Below are 27,990 nucleotides of genomic sequence, written 5' to 3'. Positions count from 1 at the left end.
CAAACAGGGTCCAGCTGGCTCCCGGAGGCTTCCTGGATGAATTATGAACGTCAATAGCTAATAAAATAAATAACGATCATAAAAACGAGTTTACTCGTTGTTGGCACTCAACGCATGGCGGCCATTAATGTGTTAAAGTGTCTAAAGTGAATGTTAAGGAATGCAAAGTTTAAAGTGAGTGCGTGTGCATGTGGATGTGTGTGCAGTGAGTGTGGATGGATGGGTTAGTGTTACATAGAGACTGTTTGCAGTGGGCTGCCGGGGAACTCACCAGGGAGCGTCTCATCTGCATGAGGATGTTCATGAAGCAGTCATAGCCGATGAGGCCCTCCTGGTTCTGCTGCAGCTTGCTCTTCTCCATGGTACCGATGAGGCCCTCCTGGTTCTGCTGCAGCTTGCTCTTCTCCATGGTACCGATGAGGCCCTCCTGGTTCTGCTGCAGCTTGCTCTTCTCCATGGTACCGATAAGGCCCTCCTGGTTCTGCTGCAGCTTGCTCTTTTCCATGGTGCTGACCACGGCCGAAGCGGCCAGGGCCATCTCCATCCACTCCAGCAGGTACCGCAGGGAGCCCCTCTGGGCGGCCAGGCCCAGCAGCAGCTCTGAGGCCAGCCGCCGCCCCAGGATGTCCGCCCCGGAGTTTGGCATGGTCACCCCCTTGAGGAAGGTGGTGACCTGGGCGAGACAGTCCAGGCCCATGGGGGGGATCTTGCTCTCGTTGGCCAGAGACAGGGGCGGCAGGGAACTCACCACGTCGATGGCCGTGTGGATGACGTCGTTGCACAGGTTGATGTTGCCCCCGGCGCCTCCCCCTCCCCCGGGGTTGGGCGGCGACGGCGGCATCATCCAGCTCTGGCGCAGCAGGGCAAACAGCAGGCTGAGGCCCGTGCGGACGCCCATCTCGATGAGGGCGTCGGTGCTGGAGCGTGGCCGCTCGCTCACAGAGTGCAGGTCGGCCGAGCCCGAGGTGTTCTCGGGGGAGTGCTGCTGCTGCTTCACCTTGCCCTTGTCGTGGTACTTGTTGGAGAGCGCGTAGAAGATGCGCTGGAGCACCAGCAGGCGCTTGCGCAGCGCGGCGGCGAACGGCGAGTCGGAGCAGACCATCTTGGCCAGCGCCAGCTGGCTGCTGAGCAGCGCATCCAGGTAGTGCTCCTGCTCATCGCTGGAGAGGGACTCACGCTCGAAGTCGGGCAGCTGGGGGCCCTTCAGGCAGAGCACCTGCTGGGGGAGCAGCACCGCCTCCTTGTTGGCCAGCAGCTTGGAGTAGAGCACAGACACGCCCTCCCGGGTGGCGATGGACTCGCTGTCCTCCGTGATCCAGGAGCTGTTCAGGTGCTCCAGCCACTTCAGCTTCACCGGGGGGATCATCAGAGCCATGGCATGTCACTCTGGGGCCATCGGTCCTGGCGAACAGACAAGATACAAACTGTGTTACGTTGAGACCGAGCTAGAAACTGGAGTGATTTTGCACATCTAACAAGTAGTGACAGTGAATTCCGGCTCGGCTCACTAAAAATTGCCGACTCTTTCGGCGCTCAAGATTTTTTGTTGCTTAAATTAATTTATTACCAAAAATTATGTAAAATAGTGTGTAAATCAAATCAAATCAAATTTATTTATAAGGCCCGACAACACACGTTAATGTCCCCATGGGCCGTACAGGTCTTCTTTAAACAAGTCAAGAAGAAAACATAACAATAAGTCAAGAACAGAACAAGAACACCATAAGGTCCAAAAAATTTAAGATAAATGCAAATAAATGAAAGAATGCAAGCACTCCCAGACATAACTAATCGGCTCCAAATCAGGAGCCGGCTCCCGTCGCTAACTTCAAAGAGCCGACTCTAAGAGCCGTTTCGTTCGCGGCCGACACATCGCTACTAACACGTATATATTTTCTCAATTAATTAACTAATTATTATTAAATTCATTTGGTCAAATTCAATTCAGACTTGTTTACCGTATTTTTCCGAAATGCCCAATGAAGGTCCTTTAAAATTTTTTAAATTTAACCCAATTATAAATTAAAACATTTGTTTAAACAATAAGTATAGTCAGTACTTTCTCTTTACTGTAGGTAGCACACTCTCAGGGGCTCATAAGAAACAAGCATTTCATTATAAAGTATCCTGTATTTTGTGCTGACAAATAAAAACAAACTTGAACTTGAACACTAACTATGCAATATGTTGAGCTACACAACTAACAGCTTCCAGAGAGAAATTATGCAAAAGAGAAGCCTTCTTTTCTCTGAGCCCTGGCCACCATGACACTGGATTTTAGGTGAATTTGCACAGTTCATGGACAAGAAAAATGATTTAGCTACGGGGGTTTTGAATTTCACAGTGGAATAGGCCTAAGTGTGATCGACGTGCCGGTGATCAAACAGCGAGACGGCGAGCATGAAACTAATCACGTTTGAATGTGAAAGTAAAAACCTTCCTCACTGAGGAACTTTGAAAATCCAATCTTAGCGAGGACCTATTTAGTCCTTGTTGTGTCAATAATACAGAACAGAAGTCTTACCTCTATGTTATCTGAACTACCCACCTCATACTATAGTCTACCCATATACTCCAGTGATTCCCGCTGCATGTTAATACTTTGGGGGGCCCCCAAAGTATAATTTGTGTGTTACGGTTTTGAGCACTCATTTGCATTTGCATAAATTATACTTTGTGTGTATGAAAGAAGACCACAAAAAACAGCAGTGACTGCTCTCAGCTGTTTAACACTTAAAGACCTAGACACCATCACCAGTTGTAGGTTGTCTGAAGTGCAGTGTTACTATGAAAATTCATTAGAAAGCAGGATTTGATTTATTTGTTTGATTTTTCATGGGAGGGGGGGGGGGGGCATAGCCATGAGCTAAGCTTAATGTACACACAATATACAGTATGTAGATTGTGATTTGAAGAGCCTGTGAACATAACGTCCAATTGATAATTAACTTTCTTATCTAGCAGATTGCCACTGACAAAAATGGTTGTCATCTCAAACTGGATGAAACTGAAGAAAAATCCTCTCGTTATATTATGATAATGGAATATAGCCTAGCCCTAGCCTGCGTCATCTTTAAAGAATATAGCATGAATAATTATATTGAGGTAACCTCAACGACAGTAGGACTATCTATCTAATCAACCATTCTATAACCTATTAGCCTTTCGTCAAGAAGGTTGTTCAACGGGTAAAAATCTATTTGACAAGTCACTAAATAGTCTGGCAAATTACACAGCTTTTTATGCTACTCCAGTTACTGGTTGCATACAATCTAGAACTAGGCTGATTGACCCACCAAGACCTGTAACAAAAGGAAAAGATCAAAGTTGCATTGATCAAGTAAAAAATATGTCACAGCAAAAACTCAAACCAACAGAAAAAACAGTAAACTACCAAGCAGTGTTAATTTTGTCAACGAAAATTATGACAAAAGATCTTCGTCAACGAAGGTTTTTTTCATGACGACAACGAGACGTGACGTCACGTTAGGTCGCTTTCACATATAGTTTTGGTGGACTCTGTGCGGTTCTGGGGGTGAAGTTGCAACATTGTTGCATTCTTCATTTGGTTTGCCTGCTTTCACACAGATATCTGTGAGGCGGACCGAGACCTTCTGAACAATGTCACGCGGTCGAAAAGGGCGCTTGTCTATTGGACAGTGGAAATGTGTGTGTGGCTGCGATCCCTTGTGTGCGCGCGCGCGTGTGTGTGTCTGTGTGTGTACTGCCGAGCCCTCCAGATCAGCGGAGCCGAGTTTTGACATGGCATTGATCCATTGTTCTATTGAAGCACATTACCACCATCCTCTCGCTAAACAACTTGTAGACCACGGTGTTTTTATGAGTGCCCACAAGTAGCTGTTTTAATAATATAATAAGCCGCGCGCCTCGGTAATAATAATAAGCCGCGTTTTTTCTTCCTTCTTCCCAAGATGCACAGACATAGATAGATAGATAGATAGATAGATAGATAGATAGATAGATAGATAGATAGATAGATAGATAGATAGATAGATAGATAGATAGATAGATAGATAGATAGATAGATAGATAGATAGATAGATAGATAGATAGATAGATAGATAGATAGATAGATTAGATGCAGTGTGCTTGTTTTGCAGTGAGTGCTGCGAGCAGTGGTAATAATAATCACTTCCTATATTTGGTTCGCGTTTGGTTCGATGAAGCCGAACCGAGACCTACGTTTTCAGGCGGACTAGAGTTCGCCTGCTTGGTCCGCGGACCGAGTTCGATGCGCATTCACACAGACCCGAAAAACCGGACTATCGAATTCTGGTCCGAAAGTCCGGACCAAACAGCCCCTGTGTGAAAGCGACCTTATTGAAGACCACGTGACGCTAACGTGACTAAATAGTTAATTAAATAACGTTGACCACAACTGAGGACACAAAAATGTAATTTACAAAAACCAGGACGAAATTTCTCTTCATGCATGTTGATATTGTTGACTAAAACAAGACTAGACAAAATAATTATAACTTTTCGAATATTTATTATTTCAGTATTTCCGTTTCCAGCTGTGACTGCAGCCAAAGCAGCGTGTGGGCTTTGGTTCATTCTTTCCCTCACACAGCAGCACAAGCAGAGGTCGAAAGCCCAGTAGGTGGCATACTAGCATTATCAAATAGCTCAGTCAGACAATGGCGGCCGCGGGCCAACAGCAACAGGGTGAGGCCGAGGGTCGTCTCAACAATGATCCATTATCCCGTGGGCTTGGAAGAAAACGAAGACCAGACCTCTGGGCATACTTTAGATATATAGAGCTCGAAGGAGCTACAGAATACATTGTTGAAAAAAGTGAAACACAAGGAGAGCCCGCTCAGCCCAGGGAGAAATGTGGTAATCGAATTAAGGGAAAAAACACCACTAATCTCAAACGACATCTGAAGACCTTCCACAAGGAAATCCAGGTAAATGTAAAAATGCATTAGCACCATATGACTGAGTGAATTTGTATGGACTAGTATATCATGGAGCCATTTGTGGTGGATTAGCCCGTCTGTTGCTAGCTACTAGCTAGCCCCCTGATGCTAACGCTAGCCACGTGACGGCTCACAGGGCCCGGGGTTGGCTCACGAAGTATAAGTACGCTTAAACCTAGCTAACGTACATCCTGTGACTGAGCCAGACGGACAAAATCAATGACCAACAGATTGATTAACAGTAGCCTAGGGTGTGACAATGCATCGAAATGCATAGATCCTAAGGTGACAATTCAACTGCATCGATTTGAAAATGTTAGAATCAATTAGAATCGCAATTGTTGTAATGTGTGCAGTAGTGCTGCTGTTATTCTCAATGCCGTTACAGCCAACACTATGCCATACGCTACTGCATCAACGTTATGATTAACAAAGGCATACGTAACGTTGTGTGGCATTAACACATATATTACACTTTAAGTTACTAGTTACTACCATTAGTTACTTTATTAATTCGTATCTTTGTGAGGTTACTGTTATAATTTATATTACATTGAAAAGATACGAAGCTATATTTTTTAAAGCTGCATTTTTTTTATACAGAAGAGGTATTATTTAGAACATGAATTCATATTTAGTAAGGCTTGAAAGAAAAGAGCTATTTTGTATTGCTGTGGATTGCAGTGTGTTGCTGTGTATTACAGTGTATTGCTGTGTATTACAGTGTATTGCAGTGTATTGCAGTGTGTTGCTGTGTATTACAGTGTGTTGCTGTGTATTGCAGTGTGTTGCTGTGTATTAGTGTATTGCAGTGTGTTGCAGTGTGTTGCTGTGTATTGCAGTGTGTTGCTGTGTATTGCAGTGTATTGCAGTGTATTGCTGTGTATTGCTGTGTATTGCTGTGTATTGCTGTGTATTGCAGTGTATTGCTGTGTGTTGCTGTGTGTTGCTGTGTGTTGCTGTGTGTTTCTGTGTGTTTCTGTGTGTTGCTGTGTGTTGCTGTGTGTTGCTGTGTGTTGCTGTGTGTTGCTGTGGAATGGATTGCTGTGTGTTGCTGTGTATTGCAGACAGCCTGGGCGCATAATGTGACTGTCTTATTAAGTTATTTCTCCATTCACAGATTGACAGTGCACCCTTCCTGTGTATTACTTGTGCCGCCGACTCAGATTCCCCTAGGTTATAAAATAAATACGCAATTTAAATCAGAATATGTTCCATGTTGACCATTTCTGACAAGTTTTTTTCCATTAACTAAAAATAGACAAAAATGTCATCCGTTTTCGTCGACTAAATCTAGACGAAAACAAAAAAGACTAAATTGAGACAAAAACTGACTAAGACAAAAATGCTCAGATTTAGTTGACTAAAACTGACTAAACGAAAAATAAATGAAAATGACTAAATATGATGAAAACGTAAAAGCAGCACTTGACACATGACTAAGACTAAAACTAAAATGAAAATAGCTGCCAAAATTAACACTGCTACCAAGCGGTAAATAAATACCAGTGGTAAACTCAGGCAAGTTCCATGATACTGACATTTCACTAACCCTTCACACTTTGTGGAGCAAACAAACTTTATTATGAACATCATGAGTATCATGAGACAACACCAGAAACATGATGTTGACACGCTGGGATTCCTAAAAACCAGTCAAACCACCTGCATCAAGAAAGAAAGTTTGAATAATCTGCTGCCTTGCATTTGATTGGTCTCAGCTTTAGGACCTAAATAGCGCGTCCGAACCTCTGATATACCATTTGGAATGGTCACATGATACATTTCCGACCTTACGAGTTGACGGGGACTGACTGAATGCACCATTAGTCAGTAATTTTGTATACTTTCCAGTTATTTCCTGATCAATTATAAGCACGCATCTAGTAAGCTTTAGATGTAATACTAGGGGTGGGAGTGGGACGATACATGGATCCAGATCGATACATCGATCTAATTATCAGTGATCCAATAGGATCGATGAAACGTAAAAATATCGGTTCATATCGATTTATTTTGAAAATCCTGTGGCGAGTCTCTTTTACAAAGCACAGGCCCGGCAGCTGGATTCACCCAAGATCATCACGCAAGATGTGAAAACAAACCATCTGGCAGTCAACAACAGCAGTAGCACATGAAACGCCCATGTGTGTAGACGTTACAGCAGGGCTCCAGAGTGCAACTATTTGGTCGAAATAAGTCCATGCTATTTTTTCCCGCAAGGGGTCAAATGCATCTAACATGCTTTGCATCCTCGCCATTTCTTTATGCCCACGTCACGTTAAAGACCTAAACTAACGTTAGCTGCTTACGCTAACTAAGCTAGGCTAACCCTGCTCAGAGGCATCGAGAAAACAGCTGAGGAACGGTTTGGGAGAGGGAGGTAGGGAGGGGTATTAGGTTGTGTGTTGCGAGTTCCAAAATGTTTTACTTAGTAAAACAAAAAAAATTTAAGCTCAGTATATCAAAACGTGGCACTTTACAGTGAACAGGAGGTATATTTGTATTAAACACAATAGATAGTTTTTCATTTAAATTAGGGATGCACCGAATATTCGGCCACCGAAAATTATCGGCAGAAAATGGTTAAAAAGGCTCTTTCGGCCGAAAGGGTTTTAGCACCGAAAATATATCACCGAATGTCAAAGAACAGGGTTACGTAACGTTCGTAACCTAAAGTGTTGTTGTGATGACGTAATCAAAACGCGCAACGTGTAACGTGAGCAGCTTGGCAGTTCTTCCTGCGTTCTGCAGCCTGTGATAACTAACTCCTCTTGGGAGTCGCGGTGTTTCTATGTAAACTCCGCAAGCAACGCATCCAATGCTTTATATCCTCGCCATTACTATATGCCTGTCGCGGTTAAAACCTTTTGAACTAACGTTAGCGTTAAGCTAGCTAACAATGCTTCCATTCCTCCTTGACCCGTCTCTCGTAAGCTACGTCATCCCCCGCTAAGAGTCACGGGAGATGTAGTAAATACAACAGTCCTGTGTGTGTGTCTTTATGCAGATCGTTATGCAGTTTTAAAGCACCATGGCTTTGTTCTGAATGCACTTTGTTGTAGTTATCCTACAGAGAAAAGAAAATGCACTTGACTTTAATGCACATTTAGTTGTATGCAAAGAGAAAATGTTTAAATTGTACAATCTTTCAGCAGTCAGTCTGGAATTAATGTATGCATTCAAAAGTGCTGAATAAATGTTTTATGGGCATGGGCCCATAATAATAGTGATTATTAATATTATTTAAGTTAAGTTTTGCCATAATCATGTATTTTGCCATAATCAGGTAGCTGAAAAAACCATATATATTTATATTAATCATTTTCAGCCTTTCGGCATTCGGCCAACTCTTTCCTATTTTCGGTATCGGTTTCGGCCAAGAATTTCCCATTCAGTGCATCCCTAATTTAAATGTCTGGAAGAGCTCAAAAATGTAAATGTCAAATTATATTTTCGTTGCATTTTTTGAGTTGATCTAAATGTTACTGATTGTGTTAAATGGGCATATGATAATCGTCTCATTGATCACAGGGACCTGTATCGTATCGTGGCAGACTTTGTGATATCGGCAAATATCGTATTGATGAAACTGGTGATTCCCACCCCTATTTAAGTAAGGGATAATGTATAGCTACGAGGTCATTGTCGCAAAATAATTGACCGACCGAGGCGCAGCCGAGGTGTTCTAAACGCAGTGAAGGTCAATTATTTTGCGACAATGACCGAGTATAGCTATACATTATCCCCCTTATTACATGGCTAACTTACTAACAATATGCCTAATTCATTTTACACCATCGACAAGACGAGATCAAATGCAGACGCAGTTGTTCTGTGGCTCCTCTGTCATCGGCAGGTGTGTGGACTTAATTGAACCTGATGTAGTGCAGCTGTGCGAGATAAAGCTGGGAACGAGGTTATAGCTTTCGTGACTGATCAAAATGCTTGATTGTGATTGGTCAATAGCGCTGTTGCCCCTAACAGCGGTCATTATTGCACGTTACGCATAGCAGCGGTCAATTATCGAGAAATAATTTACCGCTGCTAGGGGTAACAGAGCGCTATTGACCAATCACAATCAAGCATTTTGGCGAATGTTAAAACGCCATGTAATAATACCTCTTAACGTTCTGCGGCCCATATCACGCACGCGTGCACACTTCGCGGCACTTTGCGCTCGTCTGCCGCGGCTGGGCTGCTTTTCTCCCAACCATTCAATACATTGTTGGAAAGTTGAATTTCAATCGTCACCTCACTCAATCTATTGCGTGCTTCGGGTCTCGAGTTACAAGATAAAATATCCGGCGAGCGTCATTAGACAAGCTGTTCGGACAAGTGACCAAGCCCGGTTGTGAGCGGTCCTGAACTGACCAGTCACCGCTGATGGCGAAAATTATAGACCACCATTGTAGCCAAGGAGCGTCTGCTCCGAAGGCAATCCCAGACTAGCACTGATTGCAATGAGAAAGGGGTAGAAGAAGACCAACAAGTTATTTGTTTTGACTCGCGTGTCTGAATGAATGGCAGCGGACGCCCATTTTGGATAATCACTATGGGTGGGACGATACATCGATCTAATTATCAATGATCCAATAGGATCGATGCAATGTAAAAAGACGGGTTCATATCGATACTCTTATTTTAAAAATCCCAAGCGCAGCTCCGGCAGCTAGATTGGCGCGAGATGTGAAAACGACCACCTGGCAGTAACAACAGCATGTGTTCCCATGTGGGGAGACGTTACAGCAGGGCTCCAGAGAATCAGCAGCGGAGTAGTTCATTGCTGCTATATTGTTTGTTTGTTTAATCAGTTGTAAAAATACTTTCATTTATTTGTTATTTAAATATATACTGTAGATGTGTATTTGACTATTTTTTTATCAGCAGAATAGTTAATTGCTGCTAGAGTGGTTTGTTTACCCTTGTTTTATACTTGTTATTTTGTAAAATAGAATACCTTTATTTATTTTGTATTTAAATATATGTGTACCTTTTTAGTTAATTTGTAAAACATATTTTTTTAAATAACATAACATTTATTTAAAGATATCTGTGTGACTGTGATATGTTAAATAAATAATAACTATTTGTATAGCACCTTTCATACAGGGGATTGCAGTTCAAAGTGCTTTACATCAGTAAGATGAAAATAATAATAAAGTAATAATACATTATTTATTTATAAAATATTAAGTTTGAAAAAAAAAATGTACAACTGAGGTAGGTAGATTAAATTTTTAGAGACTAAAGTACCGAAAAAGGGTACCGGTATCGATTCACAGGTATATGTAGGGCTGCCGCGGTATTGATAGATTTGGTAGTCTACTCTTTATAGCATATAGCCTGCCTCTAGTCTAAATGTCTATCTTTAGAGGATGACTTTGCAGCATGAATATTGATTGGGATTCGGCAAGCACGCATTTGTTATTGAAAGTGAAACACGGATTCGAAGTCTCCCCCCTGGTCGTGCGCCGTTCACTCGGTGTCGTGGCCAGCGGTGGTAGCGCCCGGCGGTTACCCCCCCCCCCCCGACCCTTTCTTATTATTATTATTATAAAGTTACTACTTATGATTAACAAAGGCATTCGATGTGTGTTCTATTATGATATGTGTGTAGTGTTATGATAACGACTATTGGTGAAGCGATGTCCGAGATTCATTTGGTTTGGCAGCGGGAGCAAGATTTGCGAGAAGCATGCAACTGCAGAGCCGCAGAGCTGACAGTTGTGCGTGCACAGTGCAATACTCAAAAAGCCATTGGCAATTCAGCTGTTGGGTGGGTGGCGCTGCTGAGCGGTCCCCAGACCGGACCCGAGAGCGCCGCTGGCTCTGCGGCTCTGCAGTTGCATGCTTCTCGCAAATCTATGCATGTTCTTCATTGGGAGGCGGAGATATAATAGTCATCACGCAACGTTTATATTTCACGATAATGTTGCCGTCTCTCTCTGCCAAATTTCTCAGTTCTTCGCTTGATATAATTAATACATATGTCCAATATAACGGAATTCGTTAGCTCATAAAAATGTGATTATAACACACTGCTGTATTTAATGTCGGGCCGACTGCCGCGCATTGCTTTGGTTGAGAGTATTATTATAAAAAACAGCTGTGATGCGGTATTCAGCTAAACTCTGCGGTGGGCGTGATGTAACAGAGCCCCCTGCTGTACTCAACTCTATACACACACGACTGTGTGGCCAAGTTCAGCTCCAACTCCATAGTGAAGTTTGCAGACGACACAGTGGTGGTGGGGCTGATCTCGGACAACGACGAGAAGGCCTACCGGGAGGAGGTTGAGGTACTGGAACGCTGGTGCCAGGACAACAGCCTGCTCCTGAACATTGGTAAAACCAAGGAGCTGATCGTGGATTATAGGAGAGGACAGCAGGAGACACACACACCACTGAGGATAAACGGGACTACCGTGGACAGGGTGAGCAGCTTTAAGTACCTGGGGGTCCACATCTCAGAGGATCTGACATGGTCAACACACATAGACTCAGTCTTAAAAAAGGCGAAGCAGCGCCTCTACCACCTGAGACAGTTAAGGAAGTTCAGAGTATCTGGGAAGATCCTCCAGTCCTTCTACTCAGGAGCTGTAGAGAGCATCTTGACTGGAAACATCACTGCCTGGTATGGAAACAGCACGGCACAGGACAAGAAGGCCCTACAGAGAGTGGTGCGCTCAGCCGAGCGTACCACGGGTATTGCACTACCACCCCTGCAGGTTCTATACAACAAGAGGTGCAAATCCAGAGCCTGCAGAATAATGAAAGACCCACACCACCCCAACAACAGCCTGTTCATGCTGCTGAGGTCAGGCAGACGCCTGCGAACCCCAGCTACTAGGACAGAGAGGCTTCGGCTCAGCTTCTTCCCCCAGGCCATCAGAGCCTTGAACACTGAACTCTCCACACTCAAGCACACATGAGCACACACACGATACACACACTGTACACGCTCACACACTAGCAGCCACTTTAACATGAGCAAGCACACACTCATGCTGCACACGCCCACACTTATGGCCACTAAGGAAAGGTCACTTTAAAAATAGTATAGTATAACCTGAGATTGTATAAAATAGCAATGTACAGAAAGACCCAGTGCCTCATCCGTAGCTAACAGTGTATGCACTACCACAGGACCTAGCATGTCCTCCATGCTCTGTAAATAACTTATGTACAAATACCGATATGCCCTACTATGTTACTGTTTATTGCACAATGCTGTTTTATTGGATTCCATTATATGTTGTTATTACTGTATTGCACATCGTTGCGGGCAAGACCACCCGCATTTCATTGTATACTTGTATGCCGTGACAAATAAAACTCTTGACTTAGTCTTGACTGACTTGAACAGCGATATCGCGGTAATGCGGTAACCGCGGCAGCTCTAGGTATATGCTTAAAGGCCAACTTGCAGGTTAAACCCTACTCTTCAATTATGGGTAGTTTACATCATTGGTATCTAATTTCATGATTTATTATTTTTTTCCATTTGACGCCAGAAATGCCACTCAGAAAGAGTTAAAAAGGTCCACGGACCACGCACGAATAACATGTACGGAGCAAAGGAAAAAGCTTATCAGATGCTAGCAGGGCCGTGACGTCACTCCAGGCAACTTATGCCTTAGTTATGCCCGTCCGGGTCATAGTACTACTGGCTATATGGCTCTGGCTAACGTTACCCCGCTAACGTTAGCATTATGGCTACTGTCGTGAACCATTTTAAATCGGGCATGTAAAAGAGTTTTGGGAACGAGTAAAATGTGCAGGTCCTCTTCTCAGACCTGTGGGGCAAAGCACTGCACACGCCGGCTAGCAAGCTACACGTCACGGCATGTTGATACGATAGTAGCCCCTCGGATAGCACTCGGTGCATCACAGTCACGAAACGGGCTACCACGATAGCTATTAGCTAACTAACGTTAAAGTTACAAGCTCAAACACATTATAACTACTACTATTGTCATGTCCATAAGTTCCCTGGCAGAAAACTTGTGAGGACAAAGGTATACAAAGAGGAGAGAACCATTTTAAATCGCGACATGTTAGGAGTTTCGAGAATGCTGGCTACCAAGCTAGCTAACTTAGCTACTAACGTTATACACACAATATGTACAACGACACAATGATTTACATTATTACAAATATGGTAACGTGGTTGTGGCGTTTACAAATAGTGGTTAGCTTTAGAGATGAATGGCTATGATCACGGAGCAATAGTGTTAGGTGAAACAGATACATTTTCATTCAGTCACTCCTCGGCTAGTAGTAGCAAGGCTCTCTGCTTCCTGCCACTACCTGCCTGTGACTCTCAGAGCCCCTGCTGCCCTGCACCTGATGTGATGTCATCATTAAGATGACACACGCACGTTATGAACCATGGATTAAAATATGCATGTGCGTGGAGGTTGTGGTTTGGTCGACAAAATGTTTGATAAAAACGCTAAAACTGGGTAAATTTCTATACTTTTTTCCTCATCTTCATGAAAGTCACCGTTGACCTAGTCACATTGTTTATTGAACAAAAATACAACCTGCAAGTTGGCCTTTAAGGGGTTAAAGAGGTCCTTCTGCATGATTGCATGTGGGAAACACAATTTTAGAGATGTGTCTATAAAATCAACTAGTCAACGACAATTAGGCATTCCATGACTATTAGTGAAGTAAAAAAATGCTTTAGTCAAGGACAGCCTTACCACAATGTAATACATCTTTAAAACAATCTTCAAAAATAGTCAGCCATCATCCAGCAAACCCTAAATCAACTGATTTTAATAGGCCAGGCTTTCCCAATCTTAGCGCCGTCAAGTGGGGTATATGAGGTTGGGAATGCTTCGTAATCAATCTAATATGACTGGCATGAAATGACATGGTTTAATAGTTAAACCATGAAGGCTCACAAGCAGTGTGTGAATAGCTTGATTTCTGTTCTACTGAGAAATGAATGAAACACTCAGTATGAACCAATTCTACGCAAACCTATTCTGTAATGGAAACACATAGCCTAATGACCCTGTGTTTTAAATACTGGGGTTAAAGGTACGTTCTGGCTTCAATGGGAATAATTTGGGGACCACTGGACTAGGCACGCATGTCAAAGTAACCATCGACAACCCAGTTGGATTCCAAATGGCATTAAAATCCGCACCAATTATAAATGAGTATTCGGGAAGTGTAGTGAAGAAACTAACTTCGTAAAAATTTGGGGCGTATACCGCTACCAACTAGGGGTGGGACGATACATCGATCCAGATCGATATATCAATCTATTATCAATAATCAAATAGGATCGATGCCACGTAAAAAGATCGATTCATATTGCGATACTCTTATTTTGAAAATCCGTCATCGCCCCGCGCCCAGTGTTGTGAAACTCAAACTCTGTTTAACATCAACAGCTGCCAGTAGCGTCTAGCGTCACTACTAGAGCAAGACTAGTGTGCCTATTCTGTGACCCAAAACATGTCCCTGCTGTTTTATTCCACAACGGGTCCAATGCATCTAACCTGCTTTGCAATCCTCGTCACTCCATTATGCCCACGTCGCGTTAAAGATCGAAGATAACGTTACTTTAGCGTGAGCTAACAAGCTAACCCAGAGCCATAGGCAGAGAGAAGTGGGGACTGGGAGGGTGCATTCTCGGGGATAGCCCCACTAACAGGATCTGGCCGGTACTGCACCTTGGGACTCCCAATATGCTTTTCCAGCCAAAATACAGCTCTGTGACAGTGAATAGGATATTAATATCGAGAAAAAAAAATGAACCAAAAACAGTGAACAGGAGGTCTATTTGTATTAAAAACAATAGATTGTTTTTCATTTAAATGTCTGGAAGAGCTCAAAAATAAAAATTTCATGATATTTCCATTGCCTTTTTTGTTTGTTGATTTAAATGTTACTGATTGTATTAAATGGGCACATAATATCGTCTCATATCGATCGCAGGCACCTGAATCGAATCGTAGGGTATCGTATCGTGGCAGACTGTGTGATATCGGATAATATCGTATCGTTGTCCAAAGAATCGATATCGTATCGTATCGTGATTAAACTGGTGATTCCCACCCCTACTACCAACGCTATTTTCCTGTTCTTGTGTACAATCTTAGCTATAGTTATCCGACCATCTGCATCAGACCATACTCCCTTCAATTCAATATTCAACTTCCGTCTAACGACTATGGCAACTCCACGAGTTCTCGTTCCAAAGGAAGAGTGACTAATGTTATGATATGTGTTGTCCGCTAACGTATCTATGTCTTTCTCTAAAATGTGCGTTTCGCTTAGCAGAGCCACGTCAACCTGTTCTTTTTTCATCAGTGTGAGCACGCTTTTGCGTTTGTGTTGATTATTTATTCCCCCAGTGTTCCAGATCATTATATTCAAACTAGCCATAATCTATACATGTTGTTGTGTAGTTGTTGGTAATGCTTCTGGAGTTTTTGATTGATTGATTGATTGAAAACTTTATTAACAGATTGCAGAATGGGTACAATACAGTACAGCTCAATACACACAATTGTTAAGGGGATGCAGACCAGAGAAAGACATTCGTCTTGTTTACATCAGGGTCCCCCATTTTCAATTCATCAGGACATATATGACATACATGACATACAGATAGTCAGTACTGCTACATCTATACATTTATGTCATACCAGATTTGCAAATACAGTACCGTTTGTGATACAGAAGGAGTCAGGAAAAGGGAGTATATACATTTGACGTAGAAACTAGGAGGTTGGGTGGGGGGGGGTTGGGTACACTGGGATATTGACAACCATACTGGGTAATCTACATTGGAGGTGGTTGGGGGGGGGGGGGGGGCACACTGTATATACAAGCAAAACTGTACATTGAGGGGGGGGGGGGGGCACTGTACAAACAAACAAAATTGTACATTGGACTATTGACAAAACCATACTAGGTAAATGACTGTACATTGGAGGGGGTTGGGTTAGGATATTTACAGGGGCCAGTGTTGAATTGCAGTCTCCAGTAGGTGTCCCTTGAGAGGTTTTGAAAGTGGGTAGTGATCCACATTCCTTTACAGCTTTGGGTAGGGCGTTCCACATTGATGTGGCATAATTGCGAAACGTGTTTAGTCCCTTATTTGAGCCGAATCTGGGTTTAACATGATTTGTGGAGCTCCCTCTGGTGTTGTGATCGTGGTATTCACTGACCTTTGGGAAGTATTTTGACATGTACATGGGTACCTTGGTCGTGTAGTGTATCTTGTAGACCAGGCCCATTGCAAGTTGCTGTACTCTGTCGTCTACTCTAAGCCATCCTAGGTTGTCAAAGTGGGCAGGGGTGAGGTGGGTTCTAGGAGTAAGGTCAAGCAGTAGTCTGACCAGTTTGTTTTGAGATGTTTGTAATTTTGTTTTTAGCGCCTTTGAGGTGCTTTGGTACCATGAGGTGCAAGCATAGTCGTAGTACCCCTGAATGAGTGCTCCTGCCAGAGTCTTCAGGGTATTCTTGTTTACCAGAGAGGAGATCCGGTACAAGAATCGAGTTCGTTGGTTGACTTTTTTTATTACATTGGATGCCATTTTGTCACAGGAGAGATTAGCCTCTAGGATGGAACCCAGGTAGGTAATTTCATCTTTTCTTGTGACAATATTGTCACCCACTGTAACTGAGAAGCCGTCGGTCTTGCTGAGTTTGTTATTTGAACCGAAGAGAATGGACTCCGTTTTGCCCATGTGTAATGATAGTTTGTTATCAGCGAGCCATATGCAGATTCTGCCTAGTTCCGAGCTGAGGGTTTTTTCAACCTGTAACTTGTTCTTGTCAGAGACCAGCAGGGCTGAGTCGTCCGCAAACAGGAACAAGTTGCAGTCACAAGCTGACGACATGTCATTTGCATAAATTAGGAACAGTAGCGGTCCTAGTATGCTTCCTTGTGGAACACCACAGCTCACTGTGAGGGGGGGGGATAGGGTACCGTTTACCTCCACCATCTGTTCCCTCCCCTCAAGGTAGGATTGCATCCAGCTCACTGATAGACTATCAAAACCAATTGCTTTTAGCTTGTCAATCAGAATGGAGTGATTGACCGTGTCAAAGGCCTTTTGTAGGTCCAGCATGACCATGCCGCAGTATTTGCCTGCGTCCACCTCTTGTTTGATGTGGTCATTCAAATAGAGAAGGCATGTGTCAGTGGAGTGGGATGTTCTGAAGCCAGATTGGAATTCGTAGATTAGATTTTTTTCCGCTAGGTACTTTTCGACCTGTTCGTAGACTATTTTTTCCATGACTTTCGAGATGGAGGTGAGAATAGAAACAGGGCGGTAGTTGCCTGGGTCTAATTTGCTGCCCTTTTTGTGCAGAGGGGTCACCCTCGCAATTTTGAAGTCCTTGGGGACGTGTCCCTGTTTTATGGAGAGGTTTATTATGTGTGTGATGATTGGGGTGATGGCGGCTGCTGAGTCTCTGAGGAATTTGGAAGGGATGTTGTCGTGGCCAGTGGCCTTGTTAGGTTGGAGGGCGCTCAGTTTATTGAGTACCTCATCTGTTGTTACCATTTCCAGCTTGAAGACGTCCTTGCGGACCCCTAGGTTTTTGTAGTAAGCTACTATGTGTTCTACCCCATAAAGCCCTGAGTGGGAGGGTAGTTTGTTTACCAGTGTTGTGGCTATGTTTGTGAAGAAAATGTTTAAGTAATTGGCTACATCCAGCTTGTCTGTGATGAGCGTGTTGTCCGTTTTTATGTTTATGTTTGAGAATCTGGTTTTAAGTTTTTTACTGCATCCTAGTTGATTATTGAGTAATTTCCAAAGTTCACGTGGTTTGTTTTTGTTTTCCTCAGTTTTGTCATTGATGAAATTCTTTTTTGCAGTTTTGATCATGGAGTTTACGTCGTTTCTTAGTCTGTTTCTTTCTAGTTTGAGTTCAGTCACGTGGGCTTGGAGTTCACTGCTCGTGCTTTTAGTAAGCTTTGACTGACTTTTACGAAACTCAGAGCAAGAGTGCGTAGCTACAATAGATATACATCCAACTATTGAGGTCCCGTTGAGAGCCGAGCTTAAAAACATACATATACACCCAGTTTATCTTCAAGTAGTGCATGCCTATCTGCCCATCTGCCTGCCTGCATGCCCCCGCTGCCCCCCCCCCCCCCCAATTAGAAGAAAAATATGTAGAATTTGACATCCATTCTATAAGCAGCTGTACTAGGGATGCACCGATATGAAAATTTGCCACCGATACCGATTGTTCAACTAACACAATCGGCCGATACCGATATTTGTGGCAAAAAGAAAATTTATAAATGTTTTTTTTCTTTTTTTCTTTCTTTATATGAAAGTTAATGAAACTACTGTATATTTGTATGTTTCTAAATGTTTTGATGAATTGAAAATGGAGGACCCTTATGTAAAAAAGCCGAAAGTCTTTCTGGTCTTCATCCTCCAGTCCACTGTTCTGCAATCTGTTAATAAAGTTTTAAATCAATCAGACAAATGTATAGAAAAGCTTTTATTATAACCCATATAACAAAAAATGATGTTTATGAAAATGTTTTAGCCCTATGCTTGACTATTATTTTAGGCATGGCAACAAATAAAATAATAATAAAATGAATAAATAAAATATTAAATAAATAAATAGGCTACACGTCTCTCTTTTTGTGTTACAAATTGTGCTCACCGATATGAACATAGGCCTCTTTACTTACTTATGGTACTTTATGGTATTCCACCATGCCATGTGTGTTTTTATTTTATAATGCTCATGAGTCATGATTATTGCTGAAGTCTGAGTCATACAATACTCACTGGCTTTCATAACCTAACAGACTAACTTGTCTTGCTCAAGATTTGTTTGAGTTTTAATAAGAGAGCACTATCTATCTAGGTCGTCCTCTCTCAACCAAAGCAATGCAGGTAGACGGCAACATAACAATTTTGATTGACAGTCGATTCTGCCAATTACGTCACACCGCTTGCACCCGCCTCTGCTGTTCTTACAATCGGCAAGCGCTTATTCGTTTTTTACTTCCGGGAAGTCCGCCATTGATTTACACGAGAGAATCAATAACAAACATACCGTAGCTAATAACGTTAGCTCCCCGCCACCCACAAGTAGACTACCAGCGCTCCGCAGGAGTACCAAACGAGGCATGATGATTTTACTGCAATGAATGTTATAATAAAAGCTTTTCTATACATTTGTCTGATTGAAAACTTTATTAACAGATTGCAGAATGGGTACAATTCAGTTAGCGTGTGTGTGTGGGGGCGGGGTTGTGCAGGTCGCTTGACTGAAACTTTTTTCAAAGTTTGAACGTGTGGACCAGATTGACGCGACACAAATTGACGGATATTTATCGGCCACTGCCATCAGCAAATTTGAACTTATCGGCCGATACCGATACCCGACCGATATATCGGTGCACCCCTAAGCTGTACGATACATCATCAGCATCGTACATCACAAACTTGGGGCAGAACAAACACATTTACTACAGGGGGCAGAAGTGAATGCTCAGCAACATAGACGACAGCCTTGTGGCAACAGGAAATAATGTATCCTAATAACTTTCCTTTATTGTAGAAGCAGGGTAGGGGTTTCTGTCACAACTCTGCCTACTTCCAAGGTGCACGGAGAAGGGAATAAAGTCGAAAGAGGTCAAAACTCCGGCAACACTTGTAGTATATACAACTACTTTCTAACTATTTGTTAGACCAACGCATTCCAGCTTGTGGCCTTCATCGAGGTCATCATGAAACACATTACAAACTATCTTTAAATAGGGTAGGCAATGGCATGCAATGGCATGCAGCAGCAGCAGAAAATAAAAGGGGGAAAGGGGTTCCACGCACACCACTGAGAGATTACCTGTAATTTAGCATAGCCTCATAGTGTGGTGAACGCACACACACACACCCTCTCTCTCTCAGTACGTGAGGAGGATTGGTGCTAGATTGAGAAGGGGCTGTCTCTCGGAGATCAAATTAATGATAGTTTGCGGCATATAGATAGAACGGACATGCATACAGCAACGCGCCTCCAAACAAACTGATAAACATGAATTGATATATTTTCCTCTGCATGAAATAGGAAATAGTTTTACTTAGGGACCTGCATGACGCTTCTTTCTCTATTCAATAACGTGGTCGCGGTTGTTGTTGTATTCAGTTAAATTATGTTGCGTGTCTCCTATCCGTCATGCATTATTAATTTGAATATAGAATATTCATTGACAATGACAGCCCTACTTAACAGTTACTGCATCACCCCTGAGTGGAACATGGAAAGCCAAATAAATAAACGTACTTTCCCCCACTGTACCGAACCGTGACTTCAAAACCGAGGTATGTACCGACGAACCGTGACTTCAAAACCGGCCAACAAGAACGAGCGCCAGGCCAATGAGAACCAACGCCAGGCCAACGAGAACCAGCGCCAGGCCAACGAGAACCAGCGCCAGGCCAATGAGAACCACGCCAGGCCAACGAGAAACACCGCCAGGCCAACGAGAAACACAGCCAGGCCAACGAGAAAGACAGCCAGGCCAACAAGAAACACAGCCAGGCCAACGAGAAACACCGCCAGGCCAACGAGAAACACCGCCAGGCTAGGGCTGAGCGATTAATAGATTTTATCGATTAATTCGAATTAATGATTTAAAAAAATTTGAACCACCAATATTTCAATAAATGGGCCTGCTGTGGCAACATTTCCATAGCATGATGGCATGGTGAAATTATTCTCCAAGCTAAGGAAGATAAAGTACTGAATGAACCATGCACATTGTATTCATGGGTATTGCAAAGGTCATACTGTAGGTTACGCCGCTTATTTGTATGCAATAAATAAAGCCAAATTCAAGTCATCCTTGTGATCACTTTCTTTTGAAGTCTTGAATATACTAAGATTATTTTTTTTGTATCCACTTTTTCTCCTTATTTTTCAATTTTTCTCCCATCCCAATTTCTCGTGCACCTCGTCTGTTTAAGGTTTACTCAGTGCGTACCACCAGCTGACTGAAGCCGACCGGGCCAATATGCCGTCCCGTGCACCTCGTCTGTTTAAGGTTTACTCAGTGCGTACCACCAGGCCTGGAAAGAATTCTAGGGGAAACACTGGTCTGACTAGAGGTTTGATGCAACACATGAATCAGGCTTTCTGTGTGAGAATTGTGTTGCCATATTGTTAAGAGTGTAGGAGGATACAGATGGGGTCTGATGAAGAGCAGATGTGCTCGAAACATTACTAAGCTAAGCTGGTGCAATAAATAAGAGGACACTGGAGCCCTGCAGTGTTGCGAGACGTTTGTTTATTTGTGCATTGCCATATTAGAGAGTGTGACACCGTCTAATATCCTTCATACACAACACTTTTGTGCAACCAGGCAACCCAGAGAGAAATTAACTTTTTCAACCACAATGTTAACAAGCACCTCGCAAGTTGTTTATAAATGGCAGATTTCACAATTTAAACAGTTGTTGAGTCAACGGCTCCTGTCATAATACGCATATAGCTGGTTAAGGACTGTGGGGTGCTCGGCTGATCAGCTTATGTCCTTGATAGATTTGAAATTGAAAAGTAAGTATGTGGCAGAGGAAGATGGTATCAAGCAACTGGATCCCTGGATGTGTAATGTATATGGCTTGCTGCTATTGGAATGAAATCATGCATAGCTTAGAATTGCAAGAAAACATTTAAACACCGATGGTAAACTATAGCCTATGCAGCACAATTAATTCAAGAATATAACTTTAAGTAGGTTTAATGGTCAAAATCAGAATGGTTAAACTGTGGAACTGTCTACTTCACATACCGCAATACCAGAAACTAGATGAATGTTGCAGCACCACACATAATAGTGTGTGGCTATGTTTGGTTCAACTTGCACTGTCGAAGAACGGCTTGAAGTTCCCTTGATGTTGTAGCTCAATAGTCCACCTCCACTTCAAGCACATTTCATGTGAGACTGTGGGCCCGTGTCAGCGCCCATAAATCACTATCTCTTGTCCGTTTCACTGCCATTTTAAAAGCATTCTAAGCGGACGGAGAGTGGGCGGAGCTAAATGATGTGTATCTTCTAGGTCTTCTGTATAATTCTTTGAGTTTAACGTTAAGTTCAACCAGGAAGACTATTTGCCCAGTGGTTCTTTCCATTCTTTGCATTCTTCCCATATATTCTATCCGAGTTGGCCACAATTTCCCATATTTCAGCTAAACCAATCAGAATCAGTCGGCATTCTCCTTTATCTAAGGGAACCAATTACGTTGTTGCTCATCATGTGCACGTGCACAATCTTCTCCTTTTTGCAGCGAGGCATTCATGTGCCCACCTCCATCCCTCCAGAGTTGAGATCTGCTGGGCCCCCACAGAGGGAGCTTCATCAGTCAGGCTCAAGAAGGAACTCTTCGGTGTCTATCTCTACCATCAGTGTCTAGTCCCAGAGGGAGGAGGAACTCTTCAATGTCTTCTCTACCATCAGTGTCCATCTCTACCATCAGTGTCTAGTCCCAGAGGGAGGAGGAACTCTTCAATGTCTTCTCTACCATCAGTGTCTTCTCTACATTTACATTTACATTTAGTCATTTAGCTGACGCTTTTATCCAAAGCGACTTACAAGTTCTGTACGACAAGCCATCAGGAAGAGCACAACTCTATCAGCTGAGTAACAATGTTCATCAAAGTGTTGAGTGCTACAGTGTAGGTTAGTTTATTAGGACAAGTGCATGACAGTGTGGTTAGTTAGGGTTAGATTTTTTTTTTTTTTTTTTTTTTTTAATTCAGATAATGGTTGAAGAAGTGCGTCTTTAGTCGACGGCGAAAGATTGGACGTGTTTCGGCTGTCCTAACTGGGGTGGGTAGTAGGCTTGGGCGGTATGACGGTATTACGGTATACCAGGGTATTTAGAAATCCCGACGGTATTGAAAATCAATACCGTCAAAACCGTCAAAATCACAGATGCGCTTCAGTTTCTATTACAGTGAAACAGAGTTTTGAGTGTAGTGCACACACGCGCCAGCAGAGGGCGAGACCAGTCCTCACTAGTGGAGCGAGTGGGTCACAACGGTGTTCACGTTTTACGGTAATGTTGCGACAGTGCTGTGAAAATACCGTGAAGCGTTGTGACGAGAGTTGGTGTGTGTTGTTGTGGTGCACTGGTGGAGCAAGCAAATAATCCGTCTCTTATTATATGTGAACTAAAGAGTACAAGGTTTACACAACAGCCCCCACCCGCTTTTTTATTGTATTTGTACCGTGAGCTTGATTAACTAGCGTTAGCTCACGTTAACTAGCGTTAGCTCTGCGGCTAATCTTAGATTACCCTGAACTAAATCGATGACTAGGTTATAAAGCATTCGAGTAGTTTTCACTGCACATAGAAGTAGCCAAACAGCGCGAGCATTTCGGGAGCATATGACCAAAACCCAGGCAATTTCGAGCCCTTAAGGAATCAAATAGTCTGCCATGGCTAGGCTACATGCTAACGCTAACGGTGCAGGCTTCTGACTACCATTCTGAGAGCTAACGATGATTTGTTTACTTGGTAACACGGGTTGCCCCCCCCCCCCCCCCCCCCGCTGATGAAAATGAAAGTCATACCGTCATATACCGTATACCGGGGTATTATGTCATCAAGGTATGACGGTGTGAAAAAAATGATACCGCCCAAGCCTAGTGGGTAGTTCATTCCACCATTGTGGGGCAAGGACTGAGAATAGGCGACTTCTCTTTGATGACCCTCCCGGAGCTTGGATAGGAGTAGGTCTGAGGCGGCCAGAAGATGCAGAGCGTAGGGGTCTTGAGGGTGTGTAGTTAGAGACCATTGACCGGAGGTAGGCGGGAGCAGTTCCCTTTGCCGCACGGTATGCTAGGTCGAGGGCCTTGAAGCGGATTCGTGCAGCAATGGGGAGCTACCATCAGTGTCTAGCCTCAGAGGGAGGAGGAAGTCTTCAGTGTCTATCTCTACCATCAGTGTCTAGTCCCAGAGGGAGGAGGAACTCTTCAGTGTCTTCTCTACCATCAGTGTCTAGCCTCAGAGGGAGGAGGAACTCTTCCGTGTCTTATCTACCATCAGTGTCTAGTCCCAGAGGGAGGAGGAACTCTTCAGTTACATCACCAGTGTCTAGACTCGATCAGGGGAAATCCTATCGGCTTCATTACCCCATGCGGTAATCGTCGCTTTTTTTTAAATTGTATCTACTGTACTTTTTCTCCCCCTTTTTCTGTGATTTTTCTCCCATCCCAATTTCCTCTCATGCCAATTCTCCCTCCCCTGTCCTGGTTGTTGCTCGCATGTGCCCCCCACTGGCCGGTCGTAGGGAGGATAGAAGCCCATCACATGTCCCCTCCGATACATATGGAGGCAGCCAGTCACATCTTTTCACCTGCCAGCACGGACTCTCATTTGGCGAGGAGTAACGTGTAGGAGGCTCACACTGCCCCCGCCATTTTCCTGTCTTTGCTGTGCAGGCGCCCTGACCGACCTGTAGGAGTCGCTGTTTACAACAACCAGACTACCACCCTTCGACTCCCCTCCCGCTAACTCTGCCAATTGAGTCAGTATGACGGCCGGACCAAGCCGGAGGCAATGCTGACAGCCGGATTCGAGACCGGTGTCTCTTGCGTTGGTGACGAGCACAATGTCTACTGCGCCACCCAGCCGCTAGGGCTGAACGGTTAATCGATTTTAAATAGAAATCGCGATTTGAAATGATGCAATTAGCAAATCGAAGAAAAAAAAATTAAACGCAATTGTTTTGTTTTTTTTACCAGAAGGTCCCATTGAGATACAATATCTCCTTTGCAAGTTGTTGTTATTGTTGTAGGAACTGTTTGGGAGAGGGAGGTAAGGGGTTTTAGATTGTGTGTTGTGAAGTTTAGACTTCAGAGAGGGGGAGTAAAGTACAGGGAAGAAAGGTACCGTTGGGTACCAGACTACCAGTATCGATTCCCAGGTAAAAAGAAACATTTTCAGGCTCTGTGTCCCGAACAGACCCACAGCGTAGGCCAGATGCAAGCCGCATTTTACAATAAACCTCTGTGGGGCTGCTTAAAAAAAATTGTAATTGCTAATTTTATCGCAATCGCAATACCGGTCAGAAAAATCGCACTTTGATTATTTCCCTGTGCCAGCCGCTAGTTCTCGTTGCTTTTTTTTTTTTTATCCACTTTTTCTCTCATTTTCTATATTTTCTCCCATCCCAATTTCGTATCATCCAATTCAACCCTCCCCTGTCACGAACGCTGTTTCTTGCCTCCCACAAGCCGGCTGCAATATGGACTAAGTCATACATAGCACAAGTCCCCTCCGGTACTTGAGGTAACAGCAGTCGCATCTTTTCACCTGCGCAGCTCGATCTCTGTGGCGAGGAGTAACGTGTGGGAGGCTCACGCTGCCCCCGACACTTCCTGATTCTACTGCGCAGGCGCACCAACCGACCTGTAGGAGTCGCTGTCCACAACGCCCGATCCCCACCCATCAGTTTCCCACCCCCTAATACGGCCAATGTGTATTACCGGTAGTATGAACGACCAGCTAAACTGAAAGCAATGTGGAGCGCTGGGCTCGAACAGGCGAGCCCAGCGTCTCCGCATTCGTGGCGAGCGCCTTGCCCACTACGCCACGTAGCCGCCCCTAGTTCTCGTCGCTTTTATATTGCAATTTAATATGGGCATTTATCTATCAACAGAATATGCTGTACACTAAATTTCAAATAAATATTGTCATTCTTCAAATGTCCTAGTCTTCCGTCTTCTTTGTCCAGTTCTGGTTCAAGTAATAATTGCTTTGACAGGGCTGTCAGAAAGGGTGGATGGCTTGGAAATTGAGATGACACACAACAGTACAGTAAATTACCAAGTATGGCTTTGTCAGTATTCCAATGTACAGTGTACAGTGTCCCCCCCCCAACCCCCCCCCCCCCTCCAATGTACAGCCCCCACCCACCAACCCCACCCCACCCACCCAACCTCCTCCAATGTACAGTTTCTACGTCAAATGTATATACACTCTTTTTCTGGACACTTTTTGTATCACAAACAGTACTGTATTTGCAAATCTGATATGTCATAAATGTATAGATGTAGCAGTACTGTCTATCTGTATGTCATGTATGTCATATATGTTATGATGAATTGAAAATGGGGGACCCTGATGTAAACAAGACGAAAGTCTTTCTCTGGTCTGCATCCCCTTAACAATTGTATGTATTGAGCTGTACTGTACCCATTCTGCAATCTGTTAATAAACTTTTCAATCAATCAACATCAACTTGGGGTTTTAACAAGTTCAGCAACTGAAACTCTATCCTAACTTGTGCCCACCCTGGTTCCAAGTTAACCCGTTATTGACCTAGGCAACAACCCCTTAGCAAGGCATTGACAGCAACATAGCTGGCTCGAAGCAAACTAGCTGACATCTAGGGCTGTTGATCAAGTAAATAACAAGACAACGTTTTAAACTGTTTTGCAAAGAAGCTATATGAATTGAAAATGGGGGACCCTGATGGAAACAAGACAAACGTCTTTCTCAGGTCTGCATCCCCTTAACAATTGTATGTATTGAGCCGTACTGTATTGTACCCATTCTGCAATCTGTTAAATAAAGTTTTCATTCATTCATTGAGAGCTTCTGCTGAATTGACAGGCAGAAGTTGCTACTAGCATGATGGACTATTACCATGATGACACAGCTGGCTTGCAACTTGGACGAGGAGTAGCCTTAACTTGCTAACTGTCAGGTGGGAAGAATGTGGCTAATAAAGTGTTATTATAAAATGAGGGCAGTAACAGTTCCTATGAAAACGCATCACTGGGGAAGTAATGTATTACCCTGGCTGATTAGTTAGGTTTGTTTATGAGTCAAGACTTCTGCAGGTTTGTTTTTAATCATAATATAAAAAAGGCGACAGACTACTATCTGCAGAAGCCAGAAGAAGGCTCCCACCATGTCCCTAAATATGGTTAGAGTGCTTTCATAGAAAGAATGTTATTTAATAACGTCAACGTTACCTGACTCCACGTTAGCTTGCTATACCGTTAGGTTAATGTTACGTTTCGTTATAGCTACCTGTTCCTCCAAAGGCCCCTATCCTCCACGTTAGCCGGCTAGCTTAGGTTAGCTTATCAACTAACAGGCAGCAGGCAGGTTGACGTTAGCTAGCGGTTAGCTCGCAGGAATAAAAAGCGTCACTTACCAGCAGCAACTGTGAGAAAAGGCCTCCTTGGTTTTTTTTTTTTTTTTTTTTGTGACTATAAACAACGTAGTGTGTTAACTGCACGTCATTGTGCTGCATAAACAATAGGTAAGTACCCTCGGGTTTTTATTAATAACGTTAATATGATAGGTGACAGAGTCAGACATTGGTTGTTTCCATGTCCCCACCTCTCTGCCCTGCTGCTGCACATTTCACTGCAATGAATTCAACTCAGACAAGAAGAGACCGTGTTCCACTCCCCAACCCCAATAGCATACATCTGCAGAGCCGCAAGCCCAGCTTCTGGGCGGGGCGTCGGAGCTTGTACTCTGTGTTGTTTCCTGTAAAACGTTGGGCTTGCGGCTCTGCAGATATACCCTACTCCCCAACCCTCGCACAGCAGCCCCAGCCCCAGGGCGCCGTGACGTCACTGACGTGTCTGTGAATGAGCTGTTCGTCCACTGTCATGTTCAGACACACAAAGGAGGGAGAGGGGCGTGGCCGTGATACCATTCCGATAATTCTGTGAGACAAGTATAATAACAATAATGTATATATTTTTTAATATTCTTTTTTTCCCACTTTTTCTCCGCTTTTTCAATTCTTTCTCCCATCCCAATTCCATTGTGCCAATTCTCGTTGCTTGCATATTCCCCCCACTGGCCGGTTGTAGGGAGGATAGAAGCCGTGCATCACGTGTCCCCTCCGATACATGAGGAGGCAACCTGTCACAACTTTTCACCTGCCAGCGCGGACTCTCATTGGCGAGGTGTAACGTGTGGGAGGCTCACACTGCCCCCGCCATTTCCTGTCTCTGCTGTGCAGGCGTCCCCCAACCGACCTGTAGGAGTCGCTGTCCACAACG

At 43.6% G+C, this 27,990-nt stretch overlaps 1 protein-coding gene across 9 annotated transcripts in view; it reads right to left on the bottom strand.

The window, feature by feature from the left end:
* herc1 (HECT and RLD domain containing E3 ubiquitin protein ligase family member 1) overlaps positions 1–27,325 on the bottom strand; it is a 278,250-nt gene extending 250,925 nt beyond the window's left edge. For all 9 annotated transcript variants that reach the window (XM_084337465.1, XM_084337470.1, XM_084337466.1 and 6 more), the window contains exons 1-2: positions 27,126–27,325; positions 272–1,401 (exon numbers count right to left, since the gene is read on the bottom strand). In XM_084337465.1, coding sequence (XP_084193591.1) covers positions 272–1,375 — 1,104 coding nt within the window. In that variant the 5' untranslated portion in view covers positions 1,376–1,401; positions 27,126–27,325. The remainder of the gene's footprint in view (positions 1–271; positions 1,402–27,125) is intronic.
* Positions 27,326–27,990: the final 665 nt, after the last annotated feature.

This window comes from Notolepis coatsorum, assembly GCF_963971535.1.
Source record: "Notolepis coatsorum genome assembly, chromosome: 20".
NCBI classification, from domain to species: domain Eukaryota; kingdom Metazoa; phylum Chordata; class Actinopteri; order Aulopiformes; family Paralepididae; genus Notolepis; species Notolepis coatsorum.
This window is presented reverse-complemented; position numbering and strand designations above follow the sequence as displayed.